The sequence below is a fragment of the Dromiciops gliroides genome, chromosome 6 (genome assembly GCF_019393635.1).
Source record: "Dromiciops gliroides isolate mDroGli1 chromosome 6, mDroGli1.pri, whole genome shotgun sequence".
NCBI classification, from domain to species: domain Eukaryota; kingdom Metazoa; phylum Chordata; class Mammalia; order Microbiotheria; family Microbiotheriidae; genus Dromiciops; species Dromiciops gliroides.
In genome coordinates this window covers 267,616,715-267,632,915 of record NC_057866.1, presented here as the reverse complement: position 1 = coordinate 267,632,915, position 16,201 = coordinate 267,616,715, and the positions used below count along the sequence as shown (strand labels likewise).

The 16,201-nt window shown below is 38.2% G+C and overlaps 2 protein-coding genes across 2 annotated transcripts in view; both read right to left on the bottom strand.

Annotated features, from left to right (window-relative positions):
- The window catches only part of LOC122732301 (probable E3 ubiquitin-protein ligase TRIML1), a 5,904-nt gene extending 1,874 nt beyond the window's left edge, over positions 1-4,030 (bottom strand). Inside the window, exons 1-4 of the mRNA XM_043972373.1 lie at positions 3,614-4,030; positions 3,370-3,465; positions 2,904-3,110; positions 1,028-1,258 (exon numbers count right to left, since the gene is read on the bottom strand). Coding sequence (XP_043828308.1) covers positions 1,028-1,258; positions 2,904-3,110; positions 3,370-3,465; positions 3,614-4,030 — 951 coding nt within the window. The remainder of the gene's footprint in view (positions 1-1,027; positions 1,259-2,903; positions 3,111-3,369; positions 3,466-3,613) is intronic.
- Positions 4,031-8,754: 4,724 nt separating this feature from the next.
- LOC122732300 (probable E3 ubiquitin-protein ligase TRIML1) lies at positions 8,755-14,848 on the bottom strand. Its single transcript, XM_043972372.1, has 5 exons — positions 14,432-14,848; positions 11,420-11,584; positions 10,148-10,170; positions 9,721-9,818; positions 8,755-9,242 (listed from the first exon to the last, which is right to left on the bottom strand). The coding sequence occupies exons 1-5, from the start codon at positions 14,846-14,848 to the stop codon at positions 8,755-8,757; spliced, it is 1,191 nt and encodes a 396-aa protein (XP_043828307.1).
- Between the last annotated feature and the right edge of the window lie 1,353 nt (positions 14,849-16,201).

Here is a 16,201-nt window from a genome sequence, read left to right as displayed (position 1 = left end):
GGGAAAATCATTCCATTAGAAGGAAGAGCCATTCTTACCCATCTGTTTTCTCCCTTTCTTTATAAAGAAAATTGATAAGACAGAGTCCACCTATTATTTTCATGGAATAAGAGAAACACAGTTGAGGGAATTTGTGAAAGGGTTGGAAGTCTGGAAGACTGCAACACATCCTTTCTTAAAGTGAATATAGATGGGTAATGTGCGTCCTGAGATTAAAGAGACATTATTTTATCTTCTACAGATGGAATCTGAATAGAGCTCAGAAGTTTGAAGGTTTGCATTCCAGGTTTTTAAAGTTGGCAAGTCTCTACTTACTCAACTACACTCATCCCAAAGTCCTAAGAAGCAAAGAAATCATTGGCCCTTACTCATCCAACTCTAAAGGTGAGGTGTTGTATTGATAGTGTATTTGGCTTAAAGTAGAATATTAAAATGAGTAGAGCTTTAATATCTTACTTAGGTCTACTTATTATATATGAATGGTGTCTATAAAATTGGGGGGAAAAAGTCCCTCAGCCTCCATTTGAAGTCTTCCTCTGGTAGAAAAATCACCACCTCCAGAAGGAGAGACCAAATCACATTGCACAATATCTCTGCAGTGTGACAGCCTCCCTTGATAATTAGATTAGGTGTCCTGGAGTCTCCAAGGCATGAGGGCAAATACTGTCTGACACCGAAGTCCTCTGTGACACTAAGCATGTTTCTCAAGTGCTCTGAAACTCAGATCCCTCCTTTTCTCGAATAGGGATAATAAAAATGATCTTGACAACCTCAATGGAGTGTTGTGACTCAACATTAAGATGAGAGTTATGGGAAAATTTGGAGTCTTAAAGCACCAAACTAATTTGAGTACTTGTCATTGTTATTATTCAAGCCATTGGTACTAGTTCTGTCCTCTGAAAAAAGAAAGTCTAGTTCCTATGCTTCTGGCAGTAAAGTACTTGAAATGTGACAGTTACCCCCTCCCTCACCTTCTCTTCTTTTGTTTTTACTATTCATTTTTTTTTTCTTTTATTCAAGCACTCACCTGGAGCATATCCATGAGAACCTCTTCAAAAGTTTTTTCTATTTCTAACATGACCATTTCCAGATTGTGGATTTGTTCTGTCATTTTTGTCTTGCTATCCTCAAACTTTGCCAGGTTGTCTTTTACTTGCTGGTACAATCTTTGTAGATGTAGCTGTTTTTCCTCTGACAACAACTTGCGCTTTTTCTCAAATTGAGACTTAAACAACTTAATCATTGCTTGAGTCTGCAACTGTAATCAAAGACATTAGGATAAAGGAAAGAAATGAAGAGTCAACAAATATCAGGGTCAGCATCAAACATTTGTACTATCTATATATTCCCATTGGCCATCTGAGCAGATCCAAGGGCAGACAAATATGCTCAATCTGCTGTTCCAAAATTTCCTCCTTGAAAGCCATCAAAGAACCTTGTTTCTTTAAGACTTTTTGCCTAAGAAGTAGTCAAGGATTGAAAAAAGAGTTTCAATTTAAAGGAAGAGTACTCAACTGCATAGCAGAAATAGTTTCTCTCCAAAACTGTCCATAGCTCATCAGAAAATCTTCTCTCCATAAACATATTTTAGTAGATTAATTTAAAAACAAATATCTTCTATAGGTATTTATGTTTAGTTATTAAAATGTAAATCCATAACAGCAATAATGTTTTTAAATTTATTTTTAGAACTTTGTTTTAAATATACATCTCTTTCAGTAAACAATTAGACTTTCCTTTCCTGTATATCATTAATTATTCCTTCTTTGAAAGCCCTTTAAGAAACAACACACTTACAAGTTTGTCATTATAAAAAGACAGACACTGATTTACATTGCTCTTCTCTCTCACATTCCAATTCTATTTCATGTTCAACCTTATTTTTCCCCCTTTTAAGCATTTTATATCCACTGGTGCTTCTCCCATAACAAAACCCAAGTCTTAGTAAAATCTTCATTTTAGATTAAAAAAAAAATACTTTTATGATTAGATCAAAGTGACTCCAAATGTCCTACAATGATTTCAAACTTCCTGAACTTTTTCTTCCCTTGCCATCGCCCAGTGCTTGACTTCTGTGTTTGCTAAAGTCTGCCTCAGTGAACCAACTAGTGAGTTGGTTTCTTCCTTCAAAATATAGTTTAATTCCTTTCTCTCCAGCTTCTCACAATCTCCCCCAATTCTCAGCTGTATTTCTAGCTTCCAAATGAACTTTTGTTGATTCTCCTTCCATTTGTTCGGTATCTACTTATATATGCTAATACTCTTTAATGATTAAATTCGTATCTGCTGGGGTAAAAGATTGTTTCATTCCTTCGGCATTTATTCCCAGGAACTAGCAAAATATCTGGGGATTTAGTAGATCCATTATATTGTTTAATTAATTGATTTTCCCCCTTTTTTTTCTCAGACCGCAGTATTACTCTTTGCTATGAGGATTCCTGTCCTACTGGATACTGAGAACACTCAAACATGATCATAGTTGAAGTTTGGAACCAGATGAAACACATCTAGTGAAATCGATAACCCCCTCATATTTTCATGGCTCATCCTTTGAGCATCCCTGCTCTACTTATTGTCTGGCTATACTATATCACTACCAAGCCTTGCTCATAAAAGTTAAAATGGATTTGCAAAAATCAAGTAAAGAGGGAGCAGCTAGGTGGTGCAGTGGATAGAGCACTGGCTCTGGATTCAGGAGGACCTGAGTTCTAATCCAGTCTCAGACACTTGACACTAGCTGTGTGACCCTGGGCAAGTCACTTAATCCCCATTGTCTTGCAAAAAAAAAATCAAGTAAAGAAAAATGGAAGTGACCTTTCTTCCAGCATTCTGGGGGTGATAGTTCAAATATCTGCTAAAGCTCCTTTTTGAAGTATTATAATATGTTGATATCAATCACTCACCTTGTGCATTTCCATAGGCTGCTGCTCTGAGTCCATTGGCTTATTAAGTATCACTTGGAATTGGCTATCCTTGCTCTCCCTATCTGCCTGGTGGTCTCTTGGTTGCTTGTCCAGTCTTTGCAATTGTAGTCTTTCTTCCTCCAAAAAGAACTGGTGCATTTTCTCATATTCAGAAACAACCTGCTCTTTGAGAGTGTGGCCATGCACCTATAACACAAGGAATTGGAATAAAAGAAGGAAAGAAAAGTCAATGAGTTTCTCAGCACTGAATATACATGTAGCCATTACTTCCTTTTCTGTTTCTGAGTAAATTTCTGGATCACATTAACAGACAGAGTTTTACTATCTGTCTTTCTCAATTTTTTCACTTACAGTCACAAAGAGGTGTACTCTCTCTTGAAAACTCTTTTTCTCAGGAGTATTTGATAATGGAAAGGCCATAGAGAGTTTTCTACCACTTCCTTACCTTCCACTGGGCCTCTCTCGTTTTTTCACATTCCAATTCCATTTCAAATTTCTTCTTCTTCCCCTTTAAAGTAGTCCATGTCTCCTGAAGCTTCTCCTGCAAGATACAAAACAAAAACAACAAAAAAAACCACTCAAGTCAGTCCAATTTCAAACACCAAAAGTGTCCCCAAATGATCAGGGACAGAGTTGGATGGGCAGACCCTCTATCGATTCCAAGATTGAAAGTAAACAGATTAACTTACCATACACTGACTAGCAGCCCTTTGCAAGGGAAGGACTTTGTGCTCCTTGTGCTCTGTGCTTAAAAAGCAAGGCCCACACAAGGGTCTGTGGTCCTCCTCACAGAACCAGATCTCTTCTTTCCCATGTTTGTCACAGGAGCTCAGGACCCTGGTGCTCTGGAGTAAGTGAGGTCTGAGCATCTTGCCAATGATAGCCAGATTCTGCAGCCTCCTGTTGTACAAAAAGGCTCCAAATGCAAGGACTGACTTGCAAATTGGGCACGTTACAGATGAGTGGGCTTCCTTCCAGCAGCTGAGAAGACACTCTTTGCAGAAGCTATGGCCACATCTGACAATCACTGGGTCATGGAAATAGCCCAAACACATGCTACAAGTGAGATCCACTTTGAGTCTTTCAAACAAGTTGTTGATATCCATGTTCCTAGGTCTGGGGAGAAAACATCATTGAATACATCATTAATGCATCCATGAGCTTTAGATCACATTTTATAACTATAGGACAGACTCATTTCCAGTGGCTGAGAAGAAATGGAAGACCTGAAGCAGAAGTGATCCATATCTTCCCCACATCCTAAGCAGATGATATGGGATACCAAGTGTCAAGCCACTGTCTCAATGTAACCTGTAAATTAAGAGTCCTGGGACTTAAGGATCAAGGGCTTAGTTATAATTCGAAGATATGGGTATGCCACATATCTAGTCCTTTTTTTAAAATAATTTTTTTCTACTTCTGGGCTGATGGTTGGGTTTTCCTGATTCAGTGTCTTTCTTTTTCAGCAATGCCTGGAGGCCAAGCTTTCAGGATTGTCACTTTTAATTAAGAAGTCAACATGTGACACTTACTAACTCCTGATAAAGGGGCTAACTCTGTGCCCCTCCACCCAGCATCACTGAGGAGGCCCAGAGTCTGTACTGCCTCCCCCTATATATTTCTCTTGAATAAGCTCAAAGGCTGTTGAACTTATTGTTCAACAACTTATTGTTGTCAAATATTCATGCAGTGTGGCCCAGGGGAGCCTGGAAACTGATAGACCTAGAGCTCAGCCTGAGCTCTGTCATACAAAGACCTTGAATGTTGGGGCTCTCCCATCTGCTACTACTTATTCCCTCCACCTTTTATTACTTTAATGCCCCAAATCATCTTTATAAGCCTCTGGGGGAAACATCTCCTTAATTTCTCCTAAGTCCTACAAAGGGTTACAAGTTTAGATTAACTTTTTGGTTAATTTAGTGATGATTGATCTCATCTACAAGGGTCAGATATGTTGCATTTTTAATTACACGAGATGGTAATAGGGAAGGTAATATCCTAAATCCTTATGTCTTCTCCCAAACTGCCTACTCATTAACTAAACTGAGATTTATCTTTGTCACCTCCCACACTTGTAATCCATTTACTGAACTGAAAAATATTCATTTTTTCCAAATGTACAGAAGAGAACAACCTTTCCAAGAGAAGCTTGCCTTCTAGTCCTTTCTTCAAGGATAGTCAACTCAGGAAGGGTAACTCAAGCTCCTTCCTCTGAGGTCTGGCAGCAAAGAAGATGACAGGAGCAACTTCTTGGGTTCTTTTATAGGCCCTGCTTCATTTAGCCCCTCCCCTCATTCTATCAAAAATGTGTGAACTCCAGTGGGCTAATGAGGTTTTTAGCCCCTGCTTTGGGGGGAGGTCTCCCATATATGAGTTATCACCTTTGTATTCAAACCTATTAATGGGCATAGGTGTAAACCATGGTGTTCACACCTAGACAATTCTCTCCAGAATAGTCTCTCAGAGCAACAATTTGGCCAAGAAAAGAGGCCTAGGCCAGTGGTGATTGGGTCCAAAGATCTCAGTTTTCTTCTTTTGGTTATTGAAATTAGGGGATGGAACAATTGATCTGAAAAGGATTCCAGAGAGAACCCTGTGCTACCCTGGTCACAGGAGATAGTGTTGTTTGGTAACTCCATTATCTATGCTCAGTTTTTGGTTAGAGTTCCAGGCAGTAAATAAAGGCTTTAAGTAGCAAGGCTTGACCTAAGGGCCCCTGCCAAAGTTCCAGGACAGAGGGGAGAAGCTAGTGTTGTGCCTACTAGTAGTCAGAAGCCCCTCTTAGGTAAGGATGAGAGTGCTGAACAGGAGTTACAAATTTAGAATGTGAAATGCAATTATTTTGTTTTTAATAAAAGTATTTTATTATTTTCCAATTACATGTAGAGATATTTTTCAAAAATTTTTATATAAGATTTCCAATTTCAAATTTTTCTGCCCCCCTCTTCTCCCTCCCCCCTCCCCTAGACAGCAGGTAATATGATATAGGTAATACATACATATATATATATATATATATATATATATATATATATATATATACACATATATATATAATAAGACATTTAACATATTTCTGCATTAGTAATGTTATAAGAGAAGAATCAGAGCAAAAAGGAAAAACAACAGCACCAAAAACAAAATAAATAGTATGGTTCGATCGGTATCCATATTCCACAGTTCTTTTTTTCTGGATTTGGAGAGCCTTCTCCATCATGATTCCCCTGGAACCCCCTTGTATCGTTGCATTGGTGAGAATAATCTAGTCCATCACAGTTGATCAACATACAATGTTGATGATACTGTGTATAATATCCTTCTGGTTCTGCTCATCTCACTCATCATCAGTTGATGGAAGTCCTTCCAGGTTTATCTGAACTCCTCCTGCACAGTAGAATTCCATTGTATTCATATAGCACAACTTGTTCAGCCATTCCACAATTGATGGGCAACCCCTCAATTTCCAATTCCTTGCCACCACAAAAAGAGCAGCTAACAAATAATTTTGTACATCAGTCTGTTTCTCTTTTTAATGATCTCTTTTGGAAAAAAAAAAAAAAAGACCTGATAGTGGTATTGCTGGGTCAAAGGATATTTACAGCTTTATAGCCTTTTGGGCATAGTTCCAAACTGCTCTCCAGAATGTTTGGATCAGTTCACAGCTCCGCCAGCCAGCAATGCATTAGTGCTCCAATGTTTCCACAGCTTCTACAACATTTATTATTTTCCTTTTTTGTCATATTAGCCAATCTGATAGGTGTCAGGTGGTAAGAGGTGTAACTATTGGAATGACACCACCTGCTGGAGACTTACTGTAGAAGAGTTCTGCCCATGAAGTGAAGGTCTTTGAGGGCAAGACCAGGAGTCTTTTCTTTGGTGTCAGGAAGTGACGTTGGCTAGTGGGAGGAAGAAGGAAGAGACTGGGGCTCTGTCTCACACTCTTTCCTTTGGACTCTGGTGGAGAGCAGAGCTAGAAATGTGCTCTCCCTTTAATAGATAGGAATCTAGGCCTTTCTCTCTCTCTTTACCAAATTCTTATTCTCCTTAATAAATGCTTAAAAATCTAACTCTTGCGAAAGCTTATAATTTATTGGCGACCACTCATTAGATATTTTAGACAGACTAGCTAGAATTTTAGCTTTAACAGTGGTAAACTATTTTGACCTTATTTTAGTATAAGGAGTAAGATATTGGTCTATGGCTAGTTTCTGCCATTCTATCTTCTAGTTTTCCCAGCAGTTTTTGTCAAATAATGAATTCCTATCCCAGAAGTTGAAGTCTTTGAGTTTATCAAACAGCATATTACTAAAGTCATTTCATACTGTGTCTCCTGTGCCTAACTTATTACATTGATCCACCACTCTATTTCTTAGCCAGTACCAAATAGTTTTGATAATTGCTGCTTTATAATATAGTTTCATATTTGGTATGGCTAGCCCACCTTCCTGTTCATTTTTTTTATCAGTTCCCTTGATATTCTTTACCTTTTGTTTTTATCCAGATGAATTTTGTTATTACTTTTTGAACTCCATAAAATAATTTTTAGGTAGTCTGATTGGTATGGCACTGAATAAGTAAATTAATTTAGGTGGAATTGTCATTTTTATTATATTGGCTTGGCCTATCCATGAACAATTGATATTGTTCCAATTATTTAGATCTGATTTTATTTTTCAGAAAAGTGTAATTGTGTTCATATAGTCCCTGAGTTTTTCTTGGCAAGTAGACTCCCAAGTGTTTTATATTGTCTAACATTACTTCTTTTTTAATTAATGAAAATATTTTATTATTTTCCAGTTACATATAAGGATAGATTTAATATTTTTTTCCGTAGGATTTTTAGTTCAAAATTTTTCTCTCAACTTCCATTCCCACCCTCTTCCCCAAGACAGAAAGTAATATGATATAGGTTATATATGTGCCATCACATTAAATATATTTCTGCATTAATCATATTGTGAAAGAAGAATCAGAGCAGAAGGAAAAAACCTCAAAAAGAAGGGAAAAAACAGCCCAAAAGTAGAAATAATATGGTTCAATCTGCATTAATAATGCACATTTCTTTTTTCTGGATGTTGAGAGCATTTTCTATCATGAAGTTCTTTGAAATTGTTTTGGATGATTTCACTGCTAAGAAGAGTCAAGTCTATCACCTTTGTTCATCACACAATGTTCCTGTTAGTGTCTATAATGTTCTGCTTCTGTTTCTCTCAGTCAGCATCAGTTTATGTAAATCCCTCCAGGTTTTTCTGAACTCTTCCTGCTTATCATTTCTTTTCACATTGATCTTTTAAAACTTTATGTTCAGGGGCAGCTAGGTGGTGCAGTGGATAGAGCACTGGCCCTGGAGTCAGGAGGACCTGAGTTCAAATACGACCTCAGACACTTAACATTTACTAGCTGTGTGACCCTGGGCAAGTCACTTAACCCCAATTGCCTCACACACACAAACAAAACAAAACAAAACAAAACACAAAATGAGCAGACAACAAAATATTCAAAAGCGTGAGATCGAAAGCCCCAAGAAAAATGTGAATTTCTCTCAGGATATGGAAGTGATCAAAATGGATTTTTAAAGAAAGTAAGAAGAAGAAAAAAATGCAAAGAGAAACAAAAACGAAGTAAGAAACTTCATGAAAAAAGAGTCAACCTCATAAACAATGCAGAAAAGAAAAATACCAAACTAAAATACCCAACCAGTATAGGATATAAAAATCTGGTGGGAAAAGAATGACTTGAAAAGACAAACTGGCCAATTGGAAAAAGAGGAATAGACATCCACTGACCACGTGGGGCAAATATGTAGAGATCCAGTGGTGTATTTACTCTTTCAAAAGCAAGGAGAGAAGCAAGGCCAAAGAGCCCCTTGAAAATCATCATTTGGGGGACTGTAAATCAAAGTTCCATCTGTAGCATTATAAAATGCTATATGGCCTCTTTCATAATCAAGGAAAATGCCCACCTTATGCATTGGTTGGTTTAGAGGAACAGGATGATTTGAACACAAGAGGTGAAAAGTATTCCCAAATGCAAATGCGACAAGGCTACATGTATCCCCAGGTTGCTTATGAACATTGCCCTTCCTTCCGATCGACTCTCTGCAGAGCCCCACCTCCCACTCTGTTTTATTCTCCACCTCTACTTCCCAGTAGTGTTTCCCTGAGGTGAAGCTCTGGGTAGCCAAGACACGGAGAGCAAAGTCAAATCTTTTTGGATTGTCAGGCACATCCTGTGGGACAGAAACATATTTAACGCTCTTCAGTTCATCAGACAGGATGAGATGAGGATTGGCAGTTTCAGGATCCAGAGTGATATCCCCTGTACGAAATAGAAAAGGCATCATTCAGGTTGGATTCCAAAGCATGAAATTTAAGAACAAAGAGGAGGATTCCATAATTCTGGGGGAACATCACATTGTTGGATTCTAGTCACTATTTCCACTCACTGGAATATCATGCCTTTCTAGATGGTTCTCTTATTTCTGACACTCATTTAGATGAGTGACTTAGTTTTCTAGTAGCTCAGTTTTCCTAAAAATATGGATAATAGAGTTGAACTCTGTGATGTTTAGTATCTGCCGAGGATTAACTTTTTGTTTGACATTTTGATTTAAGACATTTGTAGAATATTTAACAACCTTTGATTAAGAACAGACTCTGGCCAAGCAATATGCAGGCAGTGAAAGATAAAGAGAAATAGCCATCTAGGGGATATGTACCTGAAAGAAGTGCTGCTATTGCCATAAGTATTAATGGGAATTCTGAAGTGTCAATGGAGGTCACTGTGTATGACTTACTTTGGAAAGTCAGCAGCATTTCTCTCATGCCAGGGATGGGGTCCATGGTCCATCTGGGTGAAGCAACTACTGGATTTTGACGAAATAGCTCCTCATTCCTAGAAACAAAGCACACTCAGTTTCAAAGATGATATAAACATCTTAGAGACCTATCTTGTTCAAAATCTCAGCGGGCTGGGGGCAGCTAGATGGCACAGTGGTAAAGCACCAGCCCTGTATTCAGGAGGACCTGAGTTCAAAGTCAGCATCAGACACTTGACACTTACTAACTGTGTGACCCTGGGAAAGATGCTTAACCCTCATTGCCTCACAAAAAAAAATCTCAGGGGGCTCCAGTACTATAGATCCCAGTTAGCCCCTTCAAGCATCTATACTCCTTCACAGGTTGTGCATGTCTGAATCAGTTTGCCATAAAATGGACATGTACCTTTCCAATGTGCCTTTAGCATCCTAGAGGGAAGAAAAAAAGAGACAGAATTAACATTCTATTCTTCAGTCAATTCCAATAACATTGTCCTTTTTCAATGAATACACATTCATTTTCTCTAGTCCCTTTTTTCTTTGTCAAATATTTTCCAGGAAGAATAATTACTAAAGTAAAAAGGAATTGTAAAATTGCTAAGAACAACCTCCTGGCCACTCTTCCATTGTTTTGTTGTCATGTGGCCCCCTTGTAAAATGGGGAAATCATTCCAATGTGACACAAGAGCCATTCTTAACCATCTGTTCTATATCTCTATTTATAAATAAAATTTGTCATACAGAGTCAACCTGTTAATTTCATGGAGTAAGAGAACCATAGTTGAGGAAATTTGTGAAAGGGTTGGCAGTCTGGAAGTCTGCAAGACATCCTTTGTTAAGGATAATATAGATGGGTAATGTGGGTTCTGAGATTAAAGATACATTGTCTTATGTTCCACAGGTGAAATCTCAATAGAGCCCAGAAGCTTGAAGTAAGGTTTGCATTCCAGGCTTTTAAAGTTAGCAAAGCTCTACTTTCTCAAATAAACTCATTCCAAAGCCCAAAGAAACAAAGAAATCATTGGCCCTTACTCATCCAGCTCTAGAGATGAGATGTTGTATTGATAGTGTATTGGGCTTAAAGTAGAATATCAAAATGAGTAGGGATCTCATATCTTACTTAAGTTTACCTATTATAGATGAATGGTGTCTATAGAATTTCAGAAAAAATAGTCCCTTAGCCTCCATTTGAAGTCTTCCTCTGGTGGGGAAATCACCACCTCCAGAAGGAGACCAAATCCTTTTGGACAGCATCTCTGCAAAGAAAAAGCCTGGCTTGGAAATGAGATTAGGAGACTTGGAGTCATTCAGGCATTAGCTCAGATACTGTCTCTGACACCAAAGTTCTCTGTGACTCTAAGCAAGTCTCCCAAGAGCTCTGAAGCTCAGAATCCTCTTCTCAAATAGGGATAATAATAATTGTCTTGCCAACCTCAAAGGATTGTTGTGACTTGACATTAAGACAACAGTAATGAGACAATTTGGAGTCTTAAAGCACCAGACCAGTTTGAGTAATTATCACTGTTATCATTCATTTCACTAGCCCTAGTTCTGCCCTCTGAAAAATAAAGTCTAATCCCTTTGCTGCTGGCAGTCAAGTACTTGGTTTGTGATATCATGTTTTCCCCTCTCTTCTTTTAACTAGCCAGATATTTTTTCCTTTTATTCAAGCACTCACCTGGAGCACATCAGTGGGAAGCTTTTCAAAAGTTTTATTTATTTCTGAAATGACCATTTCCAGATCGTGAATTTGTTGGGTTATTTTTCCCTTGCTCTCCTCAAACTTTGCCAAGTTGTCCTTTAGTTGCTGGTCCAGTCTTTGTAAATGTAGCTGTTTTTCCCCCTGACAATAACTGGTGCTTTTTCTCAAATTGAGACTTCAATGACTCAATCATAGCTTAAACCTCCAACTGTAATCAAAGACATTAGTATAAAGGAAAGAAATTAAGAGTCAACAAATATCCAGGCCAGCATCAAAAAATCTGTGCTAGCTATGAATTCCCATTGGACATCTGAGTAGATCCATGGGCAGACAAAGCTCTTCTATCTACCTTCCCCAAATTTCCTCCTAGAAGTACATTAAAGAACACTGTCTCTTTAAGTCTTTTTGCCTAAGGAATAATCAGTGATGGAAGGAGAAAGAGTTTTGTTTTCAAAGAAGAGTCCTCAAATGTATGGCACAGATAGGTTCTCTCCAAATATGTCCAGACCTCATCAGAAAACTCTCTTTATGAACATATTTTAATAGATTAATTTAAAAACAAATGTCTTCTTCATGCATTTATATTTAGTTATTAAAATGTGAATCTGGGGCAGCTAGGTGGCGCAGTGGATAGAGCACCAACCCTGGAGTCAGGAGTACCTTAGTTCAAATCTGGCCTCAGACACTTAACACTTACTAGCTGTGTGGCTCTGGGCAAGTCACTTAACCCCAATTGCCTCACTAAAAAAAAAAATGTGAATCTATAACAGTAACAATTATTATTAAATTTAATTTTAAAATAAAACTTTGGGGACAGCTAGGTGGCTCAGTGGATAGAGCACTGGCCCTGAAGTCAGGAGGACCTGAGTTCAAATCCAACCTCAGACACTTAACACTTACTAGCTGTGTGACCCTAGGCAAGTCACTTAACCCCAATTGCCTCGCCAAAAATAAATAAATAAATAAATAAATAAATAAATAAATAAATAAATAAATAAATAAATGAAAACCTTTGTTTTTTAATACAAATCTCTTCCAGTAAATAATTAGAGTTTCCTTCCACATCCATCATTAATCATTCCTTCTATGAAAGGCCTTTGAGAAACAACACACTTTCAAGTTTATCACTATAAAAAGACAGACACACTGACTTTACATTGTTCTTCTCTATCACATTCCAATTCTATTTCAAGTTCAACCTTTATTCCCTTTAAAGTATTTGCTTATCACCTGGTGCTTCTCCCACAACAAAAAACAAGTCTTAGTAAAATATTGATTTTAGATCAAAGTGACCCCAATGTACTACAAAATTTTCAAACTTTCTGAACTTTTTTTCTTCCCTAGCCATTGCCTATGGCTTCACTGCAGTGTCCCCTCCAGCCAGCCTCAGTGAGTTGGGTTCTTCCATCAAGAAGCAGTTTAATTCCTTACTCTCCAGCTGCCCTCCAATTTTCAATTTCTGTGGTTTTAGCTTCCCAATGAACTTCGATTTATTCTTCTTCTATTTGTTCTGTAGATACTTAAATATGCTAATACTCCTTAATGATTAAATTAATATCTACTGGGGTGAAAGATTGTGTCATTCCTTTGGCTTTTATTCCTAGAAACTAGCAAAATATCTGGGAACTTAAGAGGCCCTTTATGTGCATTGATGTTGTTTCCTTTTGTATCTCAGACCACAGTATTATTCTTTGCTGTGAGGGTTGATGTCCCAACACTGGACAGTGAGAACACTCAAACATAATCATAGTTGACGTTCTGAACCACATAGAGCACACAGTAAAATCCATATCCCTCTCATATTTTCATGGCTCACCATTTGAGTATCCCTGCTCTACTTATTGTCGGCCACACCAGATCACTACCAAGCTCTGCTCATAACAAGAAAAATGCGTTTGGGAGAATCAAGTAAAAAAATGGAGCTGGTCATTCTGCCAGAATTCTGGGGGTGATAGTGAATGTACTTCCGAAGGCTCCGTTCTGAAGAAGTATCATATTTTCAGATCAATCACTCACCTTGAACATTAAGATAGGCTGCTGCTCTGAGTTCATTGGCTGACTGAAGGTCCCTTGGGACTGGCTGTCCTTCCTCTTCCTAATTGCCAAGTTGTCTCTTGCTTTCTAGTGTAGTCTTTCTTCCTCCAAAATGAACTGATGCATTTTCTCATATTCAGAAACAACCAGCTCTGAGTGTGTGGCCATGCAACTATAATACAAGGGATTGGAATAACAGAAGGAAAGAAGAGTCAATGAGTGTCTCAGTTCAAGTCAGCATCAAATATAGGTGTAGCTATTACTTCCTTTTCTGTTTCTGAGTAAATTTCTGGGCCATGTTAACAGACAGAATTTTACTACCTGTCTTCCTCAATTTTTTTTTTTCACTTGCAGGCACAGTAAGGTGTACGCTCTCTTGAAAACTATTTGCCTAAGGAATTGTTGATAATGGAAAGACCAGAAGGTGTTTTCTACCAGGAAATAAATGAAGAATAATCAAATGTATACAGAGCACCAATTCTTTCCAAAACTATTAAATTGAAGTAAAAAAATTCTTCTTCTGCATACATTTGTAGGGTATATTTTTTAAATGGTCCACTGCTATTTGGAAACCAAAGTGCTCATAATTAACACTGTCATGTTCTGCCATCCTTAATAGACATTTATTTAGCACAATGTATTTATTTTACCCTTTACATCAGTTACTATTTGAGCTGAAAATGGCTTTTAGGAGACAGGACACCTTCCTCATTTATCTCTAAAATAAAGGCAGTTCCTTACCTCCTACTGGACCTCTCTCATTTTCTCACTTTCCAATTCCATTTGAAATTTCTTCTTCTTCCCCTTTAAAGTAGCCATGTTTCCTGGAGCTTCTCCTGCAACATAAAAAAGTCTTAGTCCAATGTCAAACATATCAAACATGTCCCCAAATGCTCAGGGACAGAGCTGGATGGGCAGACCATCTATGTATTCTAAGATGGAAAATCCACTTACCATACACTGACTAGCAGCCCTTTGCAAGGGAAGGACTTTGTGCTCCTTGTGCTCTGTGCTTAAAAAGCAAGGCCCATGCAAGGGTCTGTGGTCCTCCTCACAGAACCAGGTCTCTTCTTTCCCATGTTTGTCACAGGTGCTCAGGTCCCTGGTGCTCTGGAGTAAGTGAGGTCTAAGCATTTTGCCAATGATAGCCAGATCCAGCAGCCTCCTATTGTACCCAAATTCTCCAAATACAAGGATTGACTTGCAAATTGGGCAGGTTACTTGTGTGTGGTCTTGATTCCAGCAGCTGAGAAGACACTCTTTGCAGAAGCTATGGCCACATTTGACAATCACTGGATCATGGAAATAGCCCAAACACATGTGACAGGTGAGATCCACTTTGAGGCTTTCAAACAAGTTATTGACATCCATGTTCCTGGGCCTGGGGAAAAAATAATTGAATATGCCATCAAGGCATTCATGTGTTATAGATCACATTTCACAACTGTGAATCAGACTCATTTCTAGTGACTGAGAAGAAGTGGAGGACATGAAGCATTAGTTATCCATACCTTCTTCACATACTAAGCAGATGATCAGAGATACCAAGTCTCAAGCCGCTGTGTCAATGTAACCTCAGAATTGAAAGTCCTGGAACTCAGAGGACAAGGTCTCAGGTATATTTCTAACATGAGCGTATTCCAAATGTATAGTCTTTTTTTTCTTTACAATAAATTTTGTTTTTCTACTTCTGGATGGATGGTTGGGTTTTCCTGTTTCAGTTTATTTCCCAGCAATGCCTGGAGGCCAGGCTTTCAAGATTTTGTCTTTTAACCAAGAAGCCAACATGTGACACGGGCTAACTCCTGATATAGGAGAGAATTCTGTGTCCCTCCATCCAGCAAAAAGAATCACTGAGGAGGCCCAGAGTCTGTGCTGCCTCCCCTTCTCTAGTTGTCTTGAAAAAGTGCAAAAGCTGTTGTCAAATATTCATGCAATGTGGCCCAGGGAACCATGGAACCTACTAGTCCTAGAGCTAAACCTGAACTTTCATACTAAGACCTTGAGTATTGGGGGACTCCCATCTGCTACTACTTATTCCCTCAACCTTTTATTCCTTTCATCCCCCAAGTCATCTTCATAATATTCTGGGGGAAAACACATCTTTAATTTTTCCTAAATCCTACAAAGGGTTACAAGATTAGATTAACTTGTTGGTTAATTTAGGGATCACTGATCTCATCTCCAAGGGTCAGATCTGTTACATCTTTAATTACATGAGATAGTAATAAGGCAGATAAAATCCCAAATCATTATGCTTTTACCCAAACTGCCTACTCATTAGTTAAGCTGAGATGTATCTTTGTCACCTCCCACAATTATAATACATTTACTGAACTGAGTTATCTCCATCTTTCCAAATGTACAGAGGGGAAAAACCTTTCCAATAGAAGCTTACCTTCTAGTTCTTTCTTCAAGGATAGTCAATTGAGGAAGGGTAACTCTTTCCTCTGAGCTCTGGCAGCAAACAAGATTACAGGAGTAATTTGTTGGTTTTTTTTAATAGGGCTTCCATTATTGGTCCTGGCCCCTGATTCAATCAAAAAAAGTGTAAATTGCCATGGTGCATGGGGTTTTTAGTATCTACTTTGGGGGAGTTCTTACATATGTGAGTTCTCACCTTTGTATTCAAACCTAGTAATGAGCCTGTGTTCACCATGGTGTTCACAACTAGGCAATTCTGTCCAGAATAGTCTCCCATAGCAACAATCTGGCCAAGGAAAG